The 21,838-nt window shown below is 38.2% G+C and overlaps 2 protein-coding genes and 1 long non-coding RNA gene across 3 annotated transcripts; 2 read left to right on the forward strand and 1 right to left on the reverse strand.

Moving 5' to 3' along the window:
- LOC145237309 (EARP-interacting protein homolog) lies at nt 1-3,985 on the forward strand. The gene is made up of 2 exons (XM_080100120.1): nt 1-521; nt 2,951-3,985. Exons 1-2 carry the CDS (start codon nt 321-323, stop codon nt 3,923-3,925), a joined length of 1,176 nt encoding a protein of 391 aa, XP_079956246.1. The 5' UTR covers nt 1-320; the 3' UTR covers nt 3,926-3,985.
- Nucleotides 3,874-11,696, reverse strand: LOC145237321 (uncharacterized). The gene is made up of 2 exons (XR_013861976.1): nt 9,721-11,696; nt 3,874-5,610 (listed from the first exon to the last, which is right to left on the reverse strand). It is a non-coding gene; the product is annotated as an uncharacterized LOC145237321 (long non-coding RNA).
- A 3,308-nt stretch (nt 11,697-15,004) lies between these two features.
- LOC145237306 (uromodulin-like 1) lies at nt 15,005-21,836 on the forward strand. The gene is made up of 8 exons (XM_080100115.1): nt 15,005-15,214; nt 15,795-15,991; nt 18,404-18,552; nt 18,928-19,053; nt 19,359-19,487; nt 20,398-20,560; nt 21,045-21,255; nt 21,474-21,836. Exons 1-8 carry the CDS (start codon nt 15,070-15,072, stop codon nt 21,674-21,676), a joined length of 1,323 nt encoding a protein of 440 aa, XP_079956241.1. The 5' UTR covers nt 15,005-15,069; the 3' UTR covers nt 21,677-21,836.
- Nucleotides 21,837-21,838: the final 2 nt, after the last annotated feature.

The following is a 21,838-nucleotide window of genomic DNA, read 5'->3' on the forward strand; positions in this document are numbered from 1 at the left end:
GATATTTTTGCTCGTGTTGCAAGCAATGAGTCAAAATAAGTTTAGTGATCCCGATAAAAATCCTTGTATTCAAGAATATCTTGCATCTGTGTCTTGTGGCACCATCAAGAAAAAACTAAAAGAAAAACGTGAAATTTGTGCAGTTGAATTCCAGAACTACCAAGATTGCAAGACTTTTTGGCATGGAGTAATGAAAAAGAGACAACAGCAGGGTACTGAGCCATTGATGCCTGTAGCTTCTGAAAGAGAAGATATCAAGGAATTTCTAGGCAATAAACTTCCCTACATTGCACTGTAAAAATTTGTTGGCTTTTTGAAAAATGGATATCGAAGACGCACCTATTATTTATGGACTGGAGCTTCCTGCACGAAGCCTTTGTGCACAAAATGGAGAAACAAATTTGTCTCGCTATCTAGTTGCTACTCAGTCTTTGAGGCAAGAAAATCAGGTGCATTTGATTGAGTTCGACGATGAAAACAACCAATTGGAAAAGCTGATTTATCCGCATCCATGTGGTGAAGTAAGCAATTCATTTTAACATTCCTAATAGAGACAAACTGATGTGTTTTTTAAAGTCGATATTATCGGAAGTTAAGTAGGCCAATAACCAATATTTAAAGTCGATCCTCTATATCAGGGGTCACCAAACTAAGGCCCGTGGGATTGATCCAGCCCATGAGGTCATTTCATCCAGATCCAAAGCCAGTTTGTTATGTCACAGACAAGACTACAAGTGTTAATTGTGCACAAACAATTGCCTTCTGTTGTTACATGTGACGTAATATACAAGCATTGCTCGTAAGATGAAACTAACTATACAGTTTAACAGTCGTATCACCAGATTTTAAATTGGATGGTAGAAAAACCATATCTTGGCCTCCCTATAAAAGTCGCCTTGTGGGCTAAGTTTAGAAAGACAGCGCTAGGGCACGTAAACTATGCGGCCAGCCCGAATCATTATTAAACTTATCTGTCCTGCAGTGAAAAAAGTTTGGTAACCCCTGCTCTATACATTCCCAATGCAATTTTTAATTACTTAAATTGACGATTTATTTGAACAAAATTGTAGCTCACCAATGAAAAAAAATTACAAAGAGTTTGTATCTTATGAGGGACTCTTTCCCCCAACAATGCATCCCACTGTACAGAGCGCAGGGTTACTTAACTAGTTTGGTCAAAGTTCCAAATTTAAGTTGAAAAATGCTGAGGTCAGGACACTTTTACTAGTCATGTAAATGCAACATTTCTTAGTCAGCTAATAAAAAATGCATTTATTATATTTTGACATTTTGCAGTTTTTTACTAACTTTATTTTTTGTATCATAATGTTTTTTGCAATTTACCAGCAGTTAAAAATGAATAAATTGTTCAAACTAATTATTTATCCCAGCAAAAGCTTGATATTAAAACTAGAAGGTAGTTTAGTGCTTGCAAAAGTACTGCATTGATGACATTCAGTAAAAATTTCCTGTGGTTTTGCAATATTACTTTGCGTTGGAATGATTTAAAAACCATACAAGACTAAAACAATAATAAAATTGTGCTCAAAAATCCTTAGCTTGTTACTTGAATGGAATATCTGTACTGTCAAGATTGCACTGTCTGACCTCACACTAGATAAAGAAGACTTTTAAAAATACTTCTGGTAACATTGAAACAGCTTTGCAGGCCCTGTTTGGGAACCACTGCCGGGGAAATTATGATATATGTAACACAAACATGTGCACATCATATTATATTCAGCCAAAACCAAAAGACTGTCAAGATCTACATTTGTCAGATTCAAAATCCTGATGTGGATTAAGGTTCACCAGTTAAGTATCCCTGTCCTGGAATATCTGGGAACTACAGATCATGAAACATTATCACAAAGCCATGTATAAGCTCTGAACTCAGATAAAATAGTCACACTATTACTTAACCATAGCATACTATGGGGTTGCATGTTTTTGTGACAATAAGAGCATCTTCTCTTTGACTTCATATCATAGCATTGTTTTTAAATTATTTCCCAAGGCTTTTAAATGTTTGCCCAATAATAACTTCATCACAATTTGTTGTGATAATGGTTAATTTTGTTTGTGCTGTCATAAGTTATTGGTAGCTCACTGTTGAGCATTATCTGGCCGAATGCTTTGAACCAGCTCCAAAGTTTGGGCTAAATGGAAATGTTTGTCAAAAAAACAAACACTATTTGTTTGATTTTTTTAATTTTAGAAACTGGCGCAGTAATTTTCGAAAATCACTTCTGATTTACAGACAAAAATACAACCGAAATATTAAGAATGTATGTTCATGGGTCCCAAAAAATTACAAAACCAAATTTTGTGAAGTATTTCTGCCACTCCAAAAATAGGGTTGAGAACCACTGAACTAGATAGTGCAATTTTCTAATTAGATACATTAGAACAGTGATTTTTAACCAATGTTCCGGTGTTCTGTGAAAGATCACCAAGTGTTCCACAAGAAATTTATGAGTTTGACTAGTGTTCCATGGAATACTGGTCAAAAATCATGTAAATAGCCCTTCTTCTATGAAAGTTATTGTTGTGTCATAATAATTGTAATTTGTAATTACATGGACCTGTTGCTACTTAACTACAATACAATAGTAGAGTGTGAGCTTGTTTATTTCATCATAAAATTTCAGTTGCTGCTATGCTATGGAACATAAACAGCATATCACTAAGACTAAACTACTGATTGTAACTGGAATAATAGTTTAATAACATCTGATGCTATATATATATACATAGTATTGCAAACATTTTAACAAATGCTGTTCTCATTATCCATGCAAGTATATATTCTTCATACACAGGTTTTCAGGCATTTTTTTTATCAATCTATACATACATATTTTTTTAAATATTCAGCAATCAATAGGTGGAAGATGCATAGTTACAAAATTTTTAAAACTAACATGTATTTTTTTTAATTGGTTTACAGGTGTGGCATATTTCTTCAAGCTATAGTGATCCACTTATATTTTCAACATGCTTCAGTTCGTTTAGTTCTGGAGAACTCACAACAGGCTGCAAAATATGGAAACTGCCACAAGAAGTTAACTCTGAAGAAGGATTGTCTTCCATTGCTGCAGATCAAATTGGGAATCATCCATCCAACACTATTGAAGAAGTGGCAGACATCAAAAGTGATGATATTAAAGATGTTAGTCATGTCCTGTGGAAGCCTTTAGAAGAAGATTGCCAGTTTATTGCTCTGGGTAATGGTTCAATGCAACTTTGGGATATGTCTGAATCTCCTAGCTGTGTTTCGACTTTCAAGATTCCTGAAAGAAAGGGGCACCAGTGTAATATAACCAACGGTAAATGGAATCCACACCATGGAGCAAAACAATTCGCTGTGGCAACGGGTCAAAACATATCCACCTGGGATGTAAGATCTCAAACCCAAGCTTTTAAAATTGAAAACGCACATGGACAGCTAGTCCGTGACCTGGACTACAACCCTAACAAACAATACCACATTGTCACTTGTGGTGATGATTGTCTTGTCAAGTTTTGGGATGTACGAGAACCAACCTTACCAGTTTCTGTGCTTTCCGAGGATCACTCGCATTGGGTATGGGCAGCTCGCTTTAACCCTTTCCATGATCAGTTAATTTTAAGTGGAGGAAGTGATAGTAGGGTTGTGCTGTATAACAAAGCATCAATTTCATCTGAACCTTATGGCCAACTGTTGGATGAAGACTTAGATGAGGAAGACAGTGATGTAGATACCAATAGAGACAGGGAGCCTGTGAAAGATGGTCTGATTGCTGTGTTTGATGAACATGAGGACAGTGTGTATGCTGTTGAATGGAGTGCGGCCGACCCATGGTCCTTTGCATCATTAAGTTATGATGGGAGAGTAGTTATTAATAAGGTGCCAAAGAAAGTTAAGTTTGACATTTTGCTGTGATTGATCAATGACATTTACAATTGTGTGAGATCGTGATAATACATTATCCAAACGTTGTGATCTTATGTTTGAATAATAGTTAGTAAATTAGTAGTTATACACTAAATGCAAAACCTATGATAAGAAATGTACTGTTCAAAAAATTATCTATTATCTTCATTAGAAAATGTGAAAAGTTTAGTTATGGCAATTTGAATAGAACCAAGTTAGTGGAAAGTTAGTTATCTTGTATGTTTAAATAACAGTTCCAACAATCGTTTTTTTTTTCTTCTATATTCCCTTTAACATCAAAGGGTGGAAATTTTTGATGCACACGACTTGATAAAACGTTTTATAACCGACAAAACAGCCAAATTGGTCCATCCATTTTATTGCAGTAAGTTTCTATAATTGCTGGTTAAGTAACAGAAACGCTTAAAACGTGCAATATCATGTGGACGTGTATATTATTATAGGATGGATGCACCACAGCAATAAACACTTAAACCGGTACTTAAAATTACATTTAGGCTACAGGTAAAAATTACATTTAGAAAACCCACCAACCCTTTGTAATTAAGAGAACTAATCAAACCATCGGAGAAAGACAGAGGCGTACAAAGTAGTGAAATACATAAATTATAACATAATGGAAATTTGAACTTTTAATTAGACAGCTGATGTTAATGGGTTACTCCACTAGCTCCACGTCGATGCAAAGTCATCTATTCCTTAAAGTCGAGAAAAAGCAGCAATTTCGAACAACACTAATGCTAAGACTAGTGTCGTAGGTCTGCTGTGAGGTTGAAAATACAGAATACCTCATTAGAGTAATTGTGCCGTTGAACTGTGAACAAAAGAAGGTGCAAGGCGCTACCCTTAACTACCTCAGTGTAAGTTATCCGTTTTGAGCCATCATAACCGCTCAAGGAGAGGGTCGCGTAAAAAGAACATAGTCAAACATCTGTGTTAGGGAGTGTTGTTTAAAAGAAGCAAGATTCGTTAAGGGTTAATATCACAAATTTCTTATCAAAACACACAGAAAGGTGCCTTAACTATCAAAAAATACATTGATTTCAAATAATCAAGGTCGAGCAGGTGTGATCCAACTGCCGCAGGCGGTCAGGGGTGCATGCACGCCCGCCCAATTGCGACATCTCGTCATCACTTCACTACCACTTTATGACATTCAGTTTCTGACGCAATATAACGTTTTATGTGCGACCAATTGCAGCAGATTCTAAAAAAATACAAACAGAAGTTGGTTGGAAGAATTGAAAAGAGCTAATTTGTTGTTTTCTGTAAGCTTTGGAATGTAGCTCTTGCTGGTGAGCCCACAAACACAAAGTGTGCGCTAGCAAGCAGTCCTCGGCGTCCAGCTTTTGCTTCCACCGATGTTCAGGGCTCACATCAAGGTCGGACGTCGATGAATTTTCCGTTTGTTGGACGTCCTTGGTCGCGACTTGTGCTTCGGTGCTAAGTCCTCTTGACCGATATGACGCCACAAACGAAAGGACCAATGCCCGCTAGACGGTCGTGTGGGGACGATGTCTAGTTGTGGCGACGGTTTCGCGAGCGCGCGCCCGCGCAATTGCGACATCTCGTCGTCGTTGCACTACCACTAAATGCCACGTCGCTGGATGTCTTGTTTCCATTTATTTTCTGACGGAATAAAACGTTTCATGTACGAACAATCGCAGCAGGTTCTGAAAAAACACAAACAGAAGTTCAGCAAAAGGATTAAAAAGGGGAAATTTTTCCTTTTCGTTAAGCTTTTGGGAGGTGAACTCTTGCTGCTTTGGAGCTCGACGCGTCACTGCCTAGCAAGTGCTTCGCGCTTTGCTTTGTGGTCTCGTGGAAGCTTGCGTTGCTCAAGTACCATCGCCTCCTGACAAGCTATGCAACGCCAACAGCGCGACTTGCTACGAGAGAGGAGCGGTGCCGAGCACAAGACCCAGCACCGATCCTCTCGAGCAAGCCGAGAGGCCGGCGCTGCAAACAGAAGCCAACTCGGTTCGCCCCAGTTGCTGTCGAAACAGAATGCCGTCGTTGCTCGGGAAACCGGCCGTGAAGCCGATTCCCGAGATCCGACGTCACCTGTTGACGGAGCTGGGGACGAGCCGACGTCCCAGTCGCCGAAGCAACCACAACGAGCTTCACTCAAGCCCTAAAACTTGGGCTATTTCAATAGATGTCCATATTTTCTGTTTGTGGTTTCCTTTTCGGTGGACTCATTTTCATGCAGTCACGTGGTTGCAACGCTGACACGGTTAAATAGTCCAAGTCATGTGAGTGACTGCTTCGGCGCGGGAATCCCAAAGTCGAAACGCGCACTGTGTCAGCGGGTCGCACGTCGCAAGACTGCTGGATGGAACTCAGTCGCTGAAATCGGCCCGCTCCATCACTTGTCCTGCTTGTCACGACCCGTTTTAGGGGCAGGCCGCGTGCCACACACCAGGCAGTCGATGTCATTTCCACATCAGACTCCATTTTCGAGTGTTTGTGGTGCACCCACAAACACAAAATCTCGTGCTAGCAGGCGATCGCCGACGTTTGGCCGATGTTTCCACCGGTGTTCTCCCGCCTAATCTGAGCCGAGACACCGAGCAACTTAGTGTTTGTTGGGCGTCGTTTGGTGCGACTTGTGCTTTACAAGTCGTCCTAACCAGTGCCGCCGGAAAACGAACAGCCCAATGCCCGCTAGACGGTCGTGTGGAGACGATGTCTAGTTGTGGTGAGGGCTTTGTGTTGGGCGTAATTTGTCGTTTTCGGTAAACTTTGGCAGGTGAAGTCTTGCTGATCTGAGTTCGATGCTCTCTCTCATTTACTCATTCTGCTAGCCTAGGATGTTTTTGCTGTGCCATCGAACGCAAAGTGTGGCACTGGTAGGCAGGGTTGGGTAACGAGTCCCATCAGTCGAGTCTCAAGTCAAGTCAAGTCAGTAGGGGTTCGAGTCCCAAGTCAAGTCGAGTCACAAGGGGTTCGAGTCTCAAGTCGAGTCAAGTCAAATGAGGTTCGAGTCTCAAGTCGAGTCAAGTCACTATAGTGGTTCCGCTATAGCGGTTCGAGTCAAGGCAAGTCCAAAAATGTTTTTGCAAGGAAAGGTTAAAGGTTTAGAATTAGATAGTTAGTCTATTTGAATGGTTCATCTCGACTTTTTTACCTTAAGAACCGACACCGCTTCATCACAGTGAACATATCCCATCAACGTCCCTTTCTTAAAGTAGGGTCAACTTTAACGCAACACGTTAATTGACACTCATTAAACAGCGTGGAAAAGAACGTCAATCTGTTCAAAGGAGTTTTTCAAAACCAAAAATTCATGTTTTACAGCATGCGCTAGAGCGTTTGTTCAGTAATATAAGCGCGTATAAAAGCGAATACTTGGCCTTGGCATGTACTGCATTCGATTACCTTAACCCAAGCAATAAGTACAACGCTTAACGCCAGCGTTAAAAAGTTTGTGCATGTAGCAGTGACTTCGAGCACAGTAAATTGCTGCTGTTGTTTGGTTGAAGCAAGCCAACTGAACAGGTTATTTATTGTAAGAAATTTCCGTTTTGTTGGTGAAATAACGAGTCCGAGTCCGAGTCGAGTCTCTACTAAGACGAGTCCAAGTCAAGTCGAGTCTTTTCACAACTGAGACTCGAGTCAAGTCAAGTCTTTTAAAAAGGTGACTCGAGTCGGACTTGAGTCGAGTCACTGACTCGAGTCTCCCCATCACTGCTGGTAGGTAATCACATTTGTACGGCCTCGTGGTTGGTTTAAAACAGGGGTCTCCAACACGCGGCCCGCGGGCCACATGTGGCCCGCCAGGCAATTTTCCGTGGCCCGCGGCGTTATTAGCAAATGAAAAAATAAATTATTATATTGTAACATTTAAGCATGTGTTTGTTTTATTCAACGTTTAAGTATTTCACAATTCAAAATTATGTATCACTAAGTTAAAAATACCAAATTTAACCTTTGTGATACATTATTATTATTGTGATGAAATAATGCAATCTTATCCTGATCATCAAAGCGATAAGTTAAAATCCGTTAAGTTTTTTGTGTCTACTATTTTCGTTTAGCTTAGGGATAAGAAACTTTTAAGTTCATGAAGGCCAAGCAACATTTTGTTGACACTTATGTTGGCCGCTTTGACTTTTTCAGTTGCCTATAGGCAGGGTTGCCATCGACTTGAAACCAGAAATAAGGACAACCGAAAAATTAAATTTTCATACGAAACAAAACAAGCGTTTTTGAACAAATCTTTGCATTTATACGAGCCATCACATATCATATGCAATATTTTGGTCAGAAACAATCTGTTCCAGCAACCCCTTGTTCGTAGAAAATACTTCGTGCATCTCACAACAGCTCAGGTCTAGGTTTACTTTTAATTGTAGCAGGTATTTGACCAGTAACTGTTGAAAATAAGACAAAAGAAGGACTCAAGACAAAAATAAGGACATTTCTTAGAAATAAGGACAATGAACTTTTCTAAGACAGAGCCCTTCAAAATAAGGACAAATCTTAGAAATAAGGACGGTATGGCAACCCTGCCTATAGGCCAGTGGTTTTCAAACCATTTCATTTACATATCAGACGCAATTTTTCGCGGTCCACGATGAATTCAATGCTAAAACCAATTAAACAGCTTAAGCTGCTAAAAGTAATTTGAACTTTTACCACTCCAGATTTATTTTACTTAAATATTATCAATTGGTTGCGCATATCAATGATCTAAGAGCGGGTTGTGACAACATAGACAAAACTATACATGGAATTGTGCGCAAACAATTGCTTTCTTCGTTGATTTTTATGACATGCAAGTAAGATTGTAAAGTCAAGAGCCCTTGGAGGTCAACGAAAATAACGCCGTTAGCCACTAAGGGACCATGAACTATCTAGTTTGGAAACATCTGGCGTGAAGTGGTAACTCCACACTAATGTAATCTAACCACATATTGGTAGCGTGCAGTATCAAGGTCTTTTAAGAACATTTTGACATGTAAGACTACATGTGGCCCGCGGCCTCTAGAAAATTTGAAAATTGGCCCGGGACAACCGTTGAGTTGGAGACCCCTGGTTTAAAATAATAACCTGCCTACATTGACTTTTATCAACTATTTGAAACAAGCCTTGGTTTTGGGGTTTCAACTGTCGAAACGATGTTACAAAGTCTGTCGAAACGATGTTACAGATGTATACATATATATCGAACTTCACTTGAGAAGTCGATCTATTAAACATAATACGTGCCTATCGCAGGCGGTGTCCAGCTTCGCTCGCTTTTACTAAAACACTCATTTTCGCCGGCTGTGTTGTACAATTTAAGAAACCACCATACGGTGCCGCCCCTATTTGAAAATTTCGTTAATGAGGAACCCAATATCGTCATAATTCGTCGTGCCATAGAAATACGCAAGGAAAAATGGATTTCAAGTGGTAAAAAAATCACAGGACATCATTTTTTGTGAGTCGTCTTAATAATAATGCGAAAATTGCCATGGAAGCAACAAATATTTTAAGCGAACAAAATGGAATGATACTGAAATAAAAAAGTATCTAATGAATCTAACAATCTACAAATGCATTTTTTCGCATGTGGAGTTGTATTCGTCATTAAACTGGCAGAATGCAGGCCTATCCGCAAGTGTATGAAGAAAAATGAACCATAACTTAATTTCATACAAAAAAACAATCCAGAAGTTTTACCTAAATACAAATACGGAGATTTGTTTATCTGTATGTACATTTGGGAAGTGCCACAGACAATTCAAGCAAGTTCCCCAGCAACAACAGACTACGCAGAAAAAATAAGTTCTTGCCAGTCCAACAGCCTTCGTAGTAATCGAACCAAAAAGTTTTCATTATTTTTCCGATTGACGAGAGGACTGCTTGTACCGACTTCACAGTAGCAGCTACGGCCGGGCGAAATCGGAATTAAGTTTCTGAACGAATCGGGTTTAGTATACACTTGAGCACATTTGTGTAGTGACCGTTTGGGCCCAAATCTGACGTGTTGTAAAATGTCGACTGAATTTTTAGTTTGTTGGCAATAAAACTGCACAAAATTGTTGTGACAGAGTTTAAGTCTTACATTTCGTAACCTAGAAACACTATTTTTACGTTTTGAGCACTGCGGCAGGGCCCAAAATAAAACATTGCGCTATATTTTATTGCAATTCGAATATACAAAGGACACACTGTTATCTTAAATCTCGCTGTTGTGGGTAATTCTTGACGCATTTAGTTGCTTCATATAACATTACGTAAAGTTTTACTTAACTTATGATTTGAAAATAGAGAAGAATTGTCATTATGCTTCACTCGAGTAAATGTGCCTGCTTTTTTAGCATTTGTTGTTTGTACAGATTTGGTTGCTAGATTTTGTTCTGGTAAATGAGAATAGGTAATAATAAATCTCCGTTAAGTTAAATTTATTAAAACATCATCAAGTCATTCATTCTTATGACTTCACGATGAATATATTTCGCATTTGCGGTATCTAATTCAAATAGAATGTTCATTATAGTCTTTATTCACCAAACAACAAGCTGGGAGATTCTAGTTTAAATCTAAAGTATACACTATTATTAAATTAAAATATTTTTTTATGCTACTATTAATATTGATACAATACTTGACTTTGTTATTTATTATTGTTATTATTTATTATTTTTATTATTATTGTTATTATTTGTTGTTTTACATCGCCGAAAAACGCAAAGCGATTAAATGTGGTATAAGCTTCATTTGTAATTGCTTTTAATCGCGGTGTTGTTCGCATCAATATAAGGGTTGTGAAGAGCGAACCGTTTGTCGGCTTCTTCAAACAATGCAACGCGTTCACGTCAATTAGAAAGCGTTTTTCTCTGCCGCTTTCTAAAACTTCCTCCCGATCAACTGTTGCGATTATTGCGGCGTGCGTTTGTTTGCAAATATTTGGAAAAAATCTTAACAAAACGAAATGCGATGTCAGCAAATACCGCACAATAAATATGGCCTTGATTAAACACAAAACTATACTAAAAAGCTTGGATATAAAGAATGCATTGAATTGTACATGTTTTAGCACTTGCTGTTGCCTTCGTCTGTTCAAGGTACTAAATAAACATTAACGAAGTGAAGAGAAACAAAATGCAATTAGGCTCTTGTTTAGAAATTTTGGTATAACCTTTTTCTCACAACATTGGAGATATTACAATAAATGAAGAAACGGAACCGACCGAAATGTCACTTCATGGCCGGTTTTACCCTAGTTTGAATGTAAAGGCATGTACTTGTTGTACAACGAAGGTTTGGCCAAATCGTTTCATACAATACCAATGAAAAATAATCGGAATACGCAAAACATTTGATAAATAGGATTTTACAGGCGTTAGCATTAACCTTCGTAGTTTACACTCATTTAGGAATTTAAACGCTTTACTAAACAATTGAACAAAAAACCTAAAACACAAATTGGAATAAATCCTTGAAACTTAAGAGGCAGATTCCAAATCATCCGAAAAACGCCGTATTAGTCCCTTCTCGAAGCTGTTTCCCGCCAACGCATTCAACGTAGTAAGTACTCTAATTATCAACTTACAAACACGTTCCACGAGCTGCCACCCACCCGTGATTATAACCACGCAGTGAAAGGGGCAATCAGTTCGCGGTAGATTATTTCCATCTGGCCCTATTTGGACAGAAACAGGCCCTTTCTGTGTATGTAAGTTTTAGGCGCTATCTGATGAATGTTTATCAGTTTTTTAGCATGTGAAAAGGGTTAGCCTGAAATGTTATCAAAATCTGTCTAATAGTTGGACTATGTGAGCGAAAAATAGTCAGCTGTTATGCAACGAAGTAGTGTTGTTATTATTGTGAGTTAAAGTTTACCAATTCTATCCATTGACATATGTGACTACAAAACAACATACGTCAAGAAGGTTTAGATATTTTGTGGAAGTAACAGAATTAGTTAGCAAACAAGAAAGTTGTAGTGACCCTGACAGGTCTTTGAACGCAGCAAAGTGCACATTTCTTTTGATTTAGATGTTGTCCAATAAAAGAAATTTCATTAAACAAAACACTTCAAACATATTTACATGAAACTAGGTTCAGATCTGTATGAGCCACTTGCCCTCACAATTCTTGATTAATATGTGAGAAACGTTGATCATTTATTTTAATGTTTTAAATACTCCCATGGTACACCGCAACATGATGTGCTATTGAACGGTTGCTAATACATCATTGTTTATAGCAAACTCTTATGCGTTGACATATTTGACATGATCAAGGTAAATACATAATACTTGATGCTAGCGGTTAAAATTAAATACCAATCATTTGTGCTGCGACCTGAGGCGAGGGATCAACTTAAAACTCACAATAATGGCTGGTATCACATCAAACCTGATTGCTATCGATGTTAGCACAATTTACTTCAAAGACAAAAGATTTTGTTTTGTGAAAGCGTATACAAAAAACAATGGGACTATGTATCGCACAGGCGTTAAGAAACTTTATGATAAAATAGATTTCAACAAATTTTCGGTTTCAAGAGGTTAAAAATAAAGTATACAAGCTTATCTTTACCATTTTTTCCAATGCTGTAGACCAGCGGTTCCCAAACTGGGGTCCGTGAGGCAATTTTGGGGGGACCGCGAGGCGATTGAAGTAATTCTATAATCTTATTTGGCGCCAGTTTGTGCCACTAAATAAGTTTAAATCAAAGTAGAATTGAGAATCGACTGTCTCCACTGCTAAACAATGGCCTTTATTGAACGACAACTATCAAAAATGCAATTGTTTGCGCACAATTGTAATGGTTTTTGTCCTGTTTGTGATGTCACATGCTGTCTTTGAATGATTGTTATGCGCAATTTTGCATAACTAGCTAAAATCCTGCAATCAACTTTCGTTTTTATGAAATACACATTCAGGCTTAAGGACCGCGAGCCCTCGAATAATGGGAAAGGGACCGTTTTGCAAAATATGAAAAAGTTTGGGAACCACTGCTCTAGACATATGATTGCAGGAAGAAACCAGTTAAATAGAAGTAAAGAAACCAGTTGTAAAGAAACCAGTTAAATACGCACGTGCATCTAGAAATCGTTTTTATTTGCGTTGTACGCGATCATAAATGCATAGCAAGCTAAAATACCTTAACGTCAGGAGTGTATTGCATTTCAAATTAGTTTCTCTTTCAAATTATTTTGCAAAGTAATATGATAATGGTTAATGGCGACGCGTTTGTGCCAGTTACGATGCGAGTTACAAAAACGAGTTCGTTTTTCTTTTACACCGCAGTTTGACCGATATGAATTATACATTGACACACACTATGACCTGGCATGCATTGCGGTGTAGCGCCCAGCGGGAAAGGCGTAACTCTTGTAGCGTAAAACAGTGTAAAACAAGAATTAAACAGTGTTATAATAAAAGTGTAGATTATTAGAGTCAATTTTTTTCTGCCAATTTTTAAAACTAATTGAGAAATTTTTGAAATTTAGCAAAATTAGGCAATTTTGGTTGAATTTGGGCTTCTGCATTTATCAATAACGTAAAAGCAAAGGGTGTTTTTGTTTATGTACACCCTTTGTAGCCATAAGTTTTGACGTGCGTCCTTACCTAAATTGTTTACATTCAAAACGTGTCTCATGTGTTCGATGCATTGGAGCGTGACGCGTTGTACATGTTATTGAAACAAACAAATTGTACCCAAAATTAAATTAGCAACTTTAGGCGTATCTAAAAATTATTAACGAAGAATCACTTTGCTGTCGTTTTGTCATTTTTGTCGTATAAAACAATAATTTGTTTAAATATTAACTGATTGGTGCATTTTTAGGCTATTTGCTGTTAGAAAGGTGTTAAAAAACAATTGTCCTTAAAAAAAATAGGTGGGTAATGGAATTTAAACCTATAAGGTATAATTTAATAAGAAGTTTGTTTTCGCTAATTAACTGAAAGGCAAGCGTTAATTGCATTAATTGTTGAAAGCAGATGCGCTTATAGCTTGGATTAATTTGAGTGCGAAAGGCCACGAAAACACTGAAAATAATATTGGGAGACTTGTCATGAAATATTGGAGACGTGAAGTGAAAAAAGGAACATTATTTTCTGGTGGAAAATAAGCGATTGTACACGTCGTAAGTTTTGTGGGCAGGTGGTGAATGGAATTTAATGCGGAAAAGTAAAACGACTGGATTAAACCGTAATTGGTTTTCTTAAGCAAGAATTACAACAATACATGAATAATTAACTAAGCGCACAAAAGACTTTGCAGTTTGGCATCGCTGGTTGTAGCCAATATTACCGCAAACTCGTGTTTCTATATTCGCGTTTGAAAACTGTGCGTAAAACACGTAATGCTGTACTTGAAAACTAGACAATAAATTACGGCACAAGTGTCAATTGAAACAACTGTATGGGCACAAAGTAAAACAAAGACGTACGTGAACATGGCTAACGACCATTTCTTTGCCGATTGTTGTTTGTTTATTGTAGTTATTGCAAGAGTCTACAAATCACAAAAGATAAACAAAAACTAATCCTAAAATCATTTGCAAATGAGAGGAATAAACACTTTTAATCTCGCAGAAACTATTTCAAACAAACAACTTTACAAATCATAACAAGATACACAGCATAAGCTTTCAGTTGTAAACAAAACTATTTTCAAACAGCTTTTCGAGAAGTTACACTTCCAAGTAAATCTAATAGCTTTTAATCTTGAGTACACGTTAGCAGCTCTTGTCATGTTATGGGAAGACTACCGGATTAAGGGAGTGTTCATTTAAATCTGCGACTACGGGCATTCGAACGACGGAAACTGCTCAAACAATAGAACTCCGTAGTAGCGTTGACCGTTTTACGCGATTTATAACGTGTGACAACGTGTCCGACTGTACAGTAAATATCTTTTGTGGACAGACGTTTTTGATTTGTGTTGATTGAGAGGAGAGAGTGGCAGTACCCAAAGAGGCGGTTTAGATTGATGTTAGTTACACTTGCAGTTAGTTTTGTCTTATGTCAGTAGAATACTTGAGTTTTCGTCTGAATATTTAACCGAAATGTTTCTGAGCTGGTCAGATTGGAATGAAGTTTTTTTTATAAATGAATCTCAATGTTAAAAATGCTTTATTTTATTCAGAGTTTCACTTAATGCTGTGTGTTAATGCTAAACAATGCTACAAACCCTGATGTTTTGGTGTGGCATACTCTTATTGGCTTCATGTTTGCAAGTTCAATCACAACTAGTTGTAGTTGGCAGTCGGTATGGCAACTACACGTACGACGATTATAAAGAGGATATTTTAACGCCTTCAGTCGGTAAGTTATATACGCTCGAAACGGCAAACAAAATTTAAGTTCGTTTAGTTTTATTTTATATTGTTGGTGTAAATAGCTACTTCGAAGAACAAGGTTTTTGATATTACGCGGCTATAATCGAATCAATCAAGCGATATTGAACAGTGTTTCCTCCGCACTTAGTAAGTTTAAAATATTGCGCAACTCTTCACACACACTACGCTTTGTGATGACAATGTAGGTGTAGCCTAAATAGTGGAACCTTGATCCAATGACTAGGTTCTCCATTTCTTGCGCTTACCACTTTTCTATATAGCCCAGATGTTTCTGACTTGGTGTTTGTGGCGACGTTGATTGGATTGTTCTTAACGAGCAAATTTGACTTGGGTCACCGATCGAACACATCGAAAAGGCCTAGAATGGCTCGATAAATGACTTATTGCAAATCAAAACAATTTTTTATTTATCTTCACTAAAATTATTCATAATTTCGAAATGACCTTTGAAGGCTATGTCGTTTTTATTCAAATTGAATTCTTTTTTTTTTTACTAAAATCAATAATTTTTTTCGGAATGTCTAAATGCATTTTGTCGTTTTCAGTAAATGTGGTTTGTTCCCCTACCACGATGTGCATCTCATTGAGCAAGAACTGGCTGCAGGAACAGTGGGAGGTGAACAACTTTAAACGAGTCACTCTCATCGAATCGTGCGACCAATCAAAAGACGCCAACGACACGCACGTGACCTTGTGCACTGAAGCGAGTCTGCTGACGTCATGTGGCACCACCTTCACAGTGGTAAACATGTGATCTTTAATTGGTGGAACTTTTTAAAGTGACAAGTTTTTGCCAACATAATCAGCAAAACTGCGAATCGATCTATATGGCTGGCATTATTTTGTGGGGTTTGTTTCTTGCAGAATTATGGTTCTAAAAGAAGGGTTCTATAGGACCCTACTGCAGGGGTAGCCAATCTTTTAAACCAGGGGTCTCCAACTCAACGGTTGTACCGGGCCAATTTTCAAATTTTTTAGAGGCCGCGGGCCACATGCAGTCTTACATGTCAAAATGTTCTAGTTCATGGTCCCTTATTGGCTAACAGCATTATTTTCGTTGACCTACAAGAGCTCATGACTTTACAATCTTACTTCCGTGTTCATCAATGCTTTTTTATTTCATAAAAATCAACAAAGAAAGCAATTGTTTGCGCATAATTCCCTATCTTAGTTTTGTCTGTCTGTGATGTCACAACCCGCTCTTAGAACATTGATATGCGTAACCACATGATAATATTTAGGTAAAATAAATCCTAAAGTTGTATTGATGAAAGTTTAAATTACTTTTAGCAGCTTAAGCTGGTTAATTGCATGGTTTTAGCATTGAATTCATCGTGGACCGCGGAAAATTACGAAACGTCTGTTATGTAAATGAAATAGGTTAGGAAACCACTGGAGACTTTGCACTATACGCTTTGCCTATAGGCATCTGAAAAAGTCAAATGCGGCCAACATCAACAAAATGTTGGTTGGCCTTCATGAACTTAAAAGTTCCTTATCCTTGAGCTAAACAAAAATAGTGGACACAAAAAACTTGACGGATTTTAACTTCATCCTTTGATAATCTGAAAAAGATTGCATTATTACATCACATTAATAATAATGTATCACAAAGGTTAAATTTGGTATTTTTGACTCAGTGATATATGATTTTGAATTGTGAAATACTTGAAGGGTGAATAAAAGAAACACATCCTTTAAAGACTTTTATTTATTTATTCATTTGCTTACAACGCCGCGGGCCACGAAAAACTGCCTGGCGGGCCACATGTGGCCCGCGGGCCGCGTGTTGGAGACCCCTGTTTTAAACGCCGTGTGGCTGTTTACTTGTTATGGCAGAATGATAATGGCTTCGCGTGCCAACTTTTTTTAGTGAAATATAGTTTTTTTGGTGACAAATATATTGTGTGATTTTTCCAACCCCTGGTTAGCAGCTGGTGTCAAAATAGATTTAGGTTTAATTAAACGATAGCTTGTTTCTTCCGGCCCATTTACATTTAATGTTACCTTTTTTCTGGGGTTTTAATATTAACTGTTTGTATCAGGGAGTCGAACCGGAACTGAACCCGAACCCGCGAACCGGTTTGAGCGGTTAATTTCAATAAACCCGAACCGAACCAAAAAAAAAACAGCGCACTGAAGAATACGCGAGATAACACGTATAGGGCGTGTCAAAAATAACAGTGCAGGGGCAAAAATTTTTTGGAGTTTGATAAGGCCAGGTAGATGATAGGAAGAATGAAATTAAAACGAATAAAAATTTGAACCGGTTTAAAAACCGCAAACCGGTTCGGACCAGATAAATTGCCCAAACCGGAACAAAACCCGAACCCGAAAATATACATTTTAAAAAACCGGAACCGAACCCGAACCCTTAAAAACAAAACGAAGTGAACCCGAACCGAACCTGAACCCATATGACAAACGGTTCGACTCCCTGGTTTGTATACAATATTCGCGCGGCCCATGGTTATGATTTCTATTTTGTTTGAACTTTTATGTGCAAACAGGGCTGCTTTTTTCAAGTTTTAAATAACTTTTGTAATTACAGTGTGTCGTGCTACTAAATAGACGATATAGCAGTGGTTCCCAAACTTTTTCATATTTTTTTCAAAACGGTCCCTTTGCCATTTTTTCGAGGGCTCGTGGTCCTTAAACCTAAATGTGTATTTCATAAAAACGAAAGTTGATTGCAGGATTTTAGCTAGTTATGCAAAATTGCGCATAACAATCATCCAAAGACAGCTTGTGACATCACAAACAGGACAAAAACATTACGATTGTGCGCGAACAATTGCATTTTTGATAGTTGTCATTTAATAAAGGCCATTGTTTAGCAATGGAGACAGTCGATTCTCAATTCTACTTTGATTTAAACTTATTTAGTTGCACAAACTGACGCCAAATAAGATTATAGAATTACTTAAACCGCTTCGCGGTCCCCCAAAAATTGCCTCACGGCCCCTAAAGGACCGCGGACCCCAGTTTGGGAACCGCTGCGATATAGGGTCAATTGACCTTTCATTGACCTGCCACGCAGTTACTTTTGTTGAGCAATTTCCTTCATTTTTGAAACCGTGACAAATAAACCATTGATTAATTAAAAATAATAACTTCCCAAAAGTTATAAAGTAACACATGTTGTTGTTTGCAGAACGACAGTCACGTGATTTACTCTAACAACGTCACAGTTCAAGAGGTGACAGGCAACAAATCAAGCGTGACCAACATGAGGACGTTGCCATGGAAATGTGTGTATCCGGTTCGACTTTTGGTCGGAGTAGAATTTATTCCACAAATCAGGTGAGAAAAATGCCACGACCCCCTTGTTGTTATTAAACAAACCTGCACCACACAAGTCGAGTTGTTTACTCATGGACCTAAAATGATGTGTTTTTACAAGACGAGTTTTTATCAGAATCACAATCATGTCAGGTTCGTTTTAGTTGTAGGCTGTTGATAATATTAAATTAAATCTGCATTTTTTTCAAGACTAAATCAAGATTAAAACTACAATAATAGCAATGTCATTAACTGCTTACAAAATACTTTTTAATGTAACTTTTACAAAACACGCTGTAATTGTTGCGTTAAATCGAAAATTTAAAGTTGGCATTATAGACCAAGTCGCTAAGTGAATCTGCTTCTGATTTTTTTATCAACGTTTCGCTTTTTCAGTCCCACGACTCAATTTTTGGGACAAAAGTCTGGAGAGGGTGTTTTTCGTGCCGCAATGTTTATGTATAAAGACGAAGATTACACTTCAATCTACGAATACTCGCCCACTCTACAAATGGATGACAGGTGGGTACAAAATCAGATCAGAATTTCTTAGACCAACCTACTTAACAATACACAAGTTGTAGCAGATAACATTTCTATTCATATGTCATCGACCTGGAAAATTCTTGTATGATGGTGTTTTTTTTATAATCGTTGTTTTTTATGCACTCGGATTATTTCCTTTCGTAAATTAACAGATGTGTTGTAATTTCACTTGATATTGACACACATACTTAGATAAACGCTGTATGTTATAAAATTTAAACGCAGTACGAACCGAACCAAAAATACACCAAGTTATGAGCCTGAATTAAACTATATTTTAGGATTCGTGTTCGAGTACAACTTCTCCAGGGACCATCCCTAGCTAAAGTCCAAGTAACCAGATGTTGGTCTACTCCAGAACCACTAGAGAGCGCTCAAGATGCCTACGAATACGAGCTAATTCGAAGATAGTAAGTCCGTAAAACTTACAATTATGAAACACCTCGCACAGTTACCATGGGAGGTGTAAATGTTCAGTGACAAAGGAACACTTCTGAAGCAATTATTCCATTTCAATCTTTAATTGAGTTGATTAAACCGCAATCACAATTCACAGCGTGTTCAGTAAATTAGGCAGAAAACTATTTTATTTAAAGGCGTCGTTACCAAGTACTGAGAGGCAGTAACACTTTGTTGTCAAGATCCGTACCAGCTCAAAACACGCCCATCGCAACTTAACCTTTAGAACAGTGATTCTCACATTTTAAACTTGTGACCAGAGTTATAAGTCGGGCCGGGTTCGGGCTTAGGTTTCTTTAAAAAACGGACTTTCCACTCTGTGCCAGTATTATTTTTTTGAATAAATTTAACTAGCTAAGTAGAAAGTTGCTGGACCAGACCTAATGTCAAACAGCCCTAAAACACATTGTTCAAGATCCATCGTCTATTGTGTTGGTCTTTCCTGAGGCTTCAATGTATAGACCTGTCAATCAAACTTTCGGGCCTAAAAGGGCTTCTCAAAAACGAATCGGGTTCGGGTCGGGCTTGTACTTTCTGGTTCGGGACGGGCTCGAATTTCAGGCCCGTTTACAACTCTGCTTGTGACACAATAACAAACTCTTCTTTCGCCGCACATTTTGCACTTAGCCTACTAAGCACAAACAATAGCCAAAAACCAAACAAATTGCAACTGATGAATCTCACTTTGGCAACAAACAATAAACTGTAGCTAACGATCTTATGGCCTACACACCTTTGCCAAAGCCCTAACCTAAAGCGTAATATCACAATTGCATTATGCAAACATTCTGCTTTAGAAAGTTTAGTTGCGACGAAGACATAACCGGTGTTGCTAAATATATTCGACGTCTTTTCTTGCAGTTGCCCTTCACCTGTGTCGTACGAAGCTGATGTAAACGTAATTTCTAACGGGGAACACAAACATGTCACGTGGGAGTCAAACGTGTTCCGCTTCGTTGGTTTTCCAAACGTCTACCTTCACTGCTCATTGCGTGTATGCTTTGACGGGGACGACTGCGTCAAGGTGGGAGCTTTAACGAGTTTATTTTGACTGAAAGTCCACTTCAGCCTGGTTTTTTGGTTTCGGCGCTAAGGGGTGTGCAACCTGCGGCCCGTGGGTCAAATGCGACTCAATGAATAAAGATTGTGCGGCCCGCAGAGACGCTTGAATTTCAAATGTACTGGCAAACGAGTCCAATCATTTTGAATTTTTGAGCAGATCAATGCACCCAGTGCTATTTTTCTGCGACCTGACAATAATGCGTCTAGAATCAAATGCGAATATTACTTGTTAACTCAATATAGGCATATTTGGAATGCAACAAAGTAAAATCACCTTGTTTTATAGTAAGGTGCGACCCCTGACTTAATCATGGTGTTGAATTTGCCCCAACAGTGACAAAGTTTGCACATCCCTGTTTTAAATTGTTATTTTTCGCTTAAAATTTGAAAACAGCCTTGCTGCAAGAAACGGCTAAAGAAACTCTCGCTAAACCATTTTTTTTCAGACATGCGACGGAGATATAGTTTCAGCTCTTAACCGGCGAAAACGACGCGAAATCAACCCTGACAACGTGGTAGTGTCACTTGGTCCGCTCAAACCCGGAAGTGGAGTTCCCACGGTGGGCAGGAACGCAGAATCGCAAGCGGAACTAACAACGACCACAAACAGACCTGAAAAGATCAAAGAAACCGAGGTTTACCTGCTGGGACTTCCCCGTAAGTGAAATGTTTGTATAAGCACAAGAAGCAACTGTATGAGATAATCAAGTTTAAAATCAGACCCGCAACCGCCTTGTGACAAATCTTCCCTGTAACAAATCGGGATGCTCATCGTTTTTTTTTACCAATACTTAACCCTTACGCGACAACCAAGCAAAACTGCCAAATGAGACCGTTTTACAAACTGGACTGTAAATGACAATTTCTTTTCGCAGGTATCGCTGTGTACATTCTAATCATTGTACTCGTCGTTGTAACACTGGCCATGGTATTTGCCTCGGCTATATGCATAGTGCGGAGATCGAAAGCGAGAAAAAACGTCACACTGACGTCATCAGCGGGTGACGTCAACAAGCAGCCGGTTGTGGAAGCGATGTCGTACTCCGAAAATCGATCGGTTGCTATGCCAACCGGCTGAAGTTGAATGTTGTAAGTTTATTATATAACTGTGCGTTTGCTTTTTACAAGTATTATTCCTGTTTTTTTTTCTGACGTTGCTGAACCGCAAATTATGATTTGTCTTACACAGACATCTGCTGCTTGACTGTTCAGCCCAAATAAAACTTCTTTTTATCGTTTG

This window comes from Phallusia mammillata, chromosome 7, assembly GCF_965637545.1.
Source record: "Phallusia mammillata chromosome 7, kaPhaMamm4.hap1.1, whole genome shotgun sequence".
Classification (NCBI taxonomy): domain Eukaryota; kingdom Metazoa; phylum Chordata; class Ascidiacea; order Phlebobranchia; family Ascidiidae; genus Phallusia; species Phallusia mammillata.

What these genes read in the sequence shown, in the direction of transcription:
- LOC145237306 (XM_080100115.1), top strand. Translation starts at nt 15,070, where the DNA reads ATGCTACAAACCCTGATGTTTTGGTGTGGCATACTCTTATTGGCTTCA. An exon ending in GAATTTATTCCACAAATCAG is followed by an intron (nt 18,553 to 18,927) that starts GTGAGAAAAATG and finishes TCGCTTTTTCAG; the next exon opens with TCCCACGACTCAATTTTTGG. An exon ending in TTACCTGCTGGGACTTCCCC is followed by an intron (nt 21,256 to 21,473) that starts GTAAGTGAAATG and finishes TTCTTTTCGCAG; the next exon opens with GTATCGCTGTGTACATTCTA.
- LOC145237309 (XM_080100120.1), top strand. Translation starts at nt 321, where the DNA reads ATGGATATCGAAGACGCACCTATTATTTATGGACTGGAGCTTCCTGCA. An exon ending in ATCCGCATCCATGTGGTGAA is followed by an intron (nt 522 to 2,950) that starts GTAAGCAATTCA and finishes ATTGGTTTACAG; the next exon opens with GTGTGGCATATTTCTTCAAG.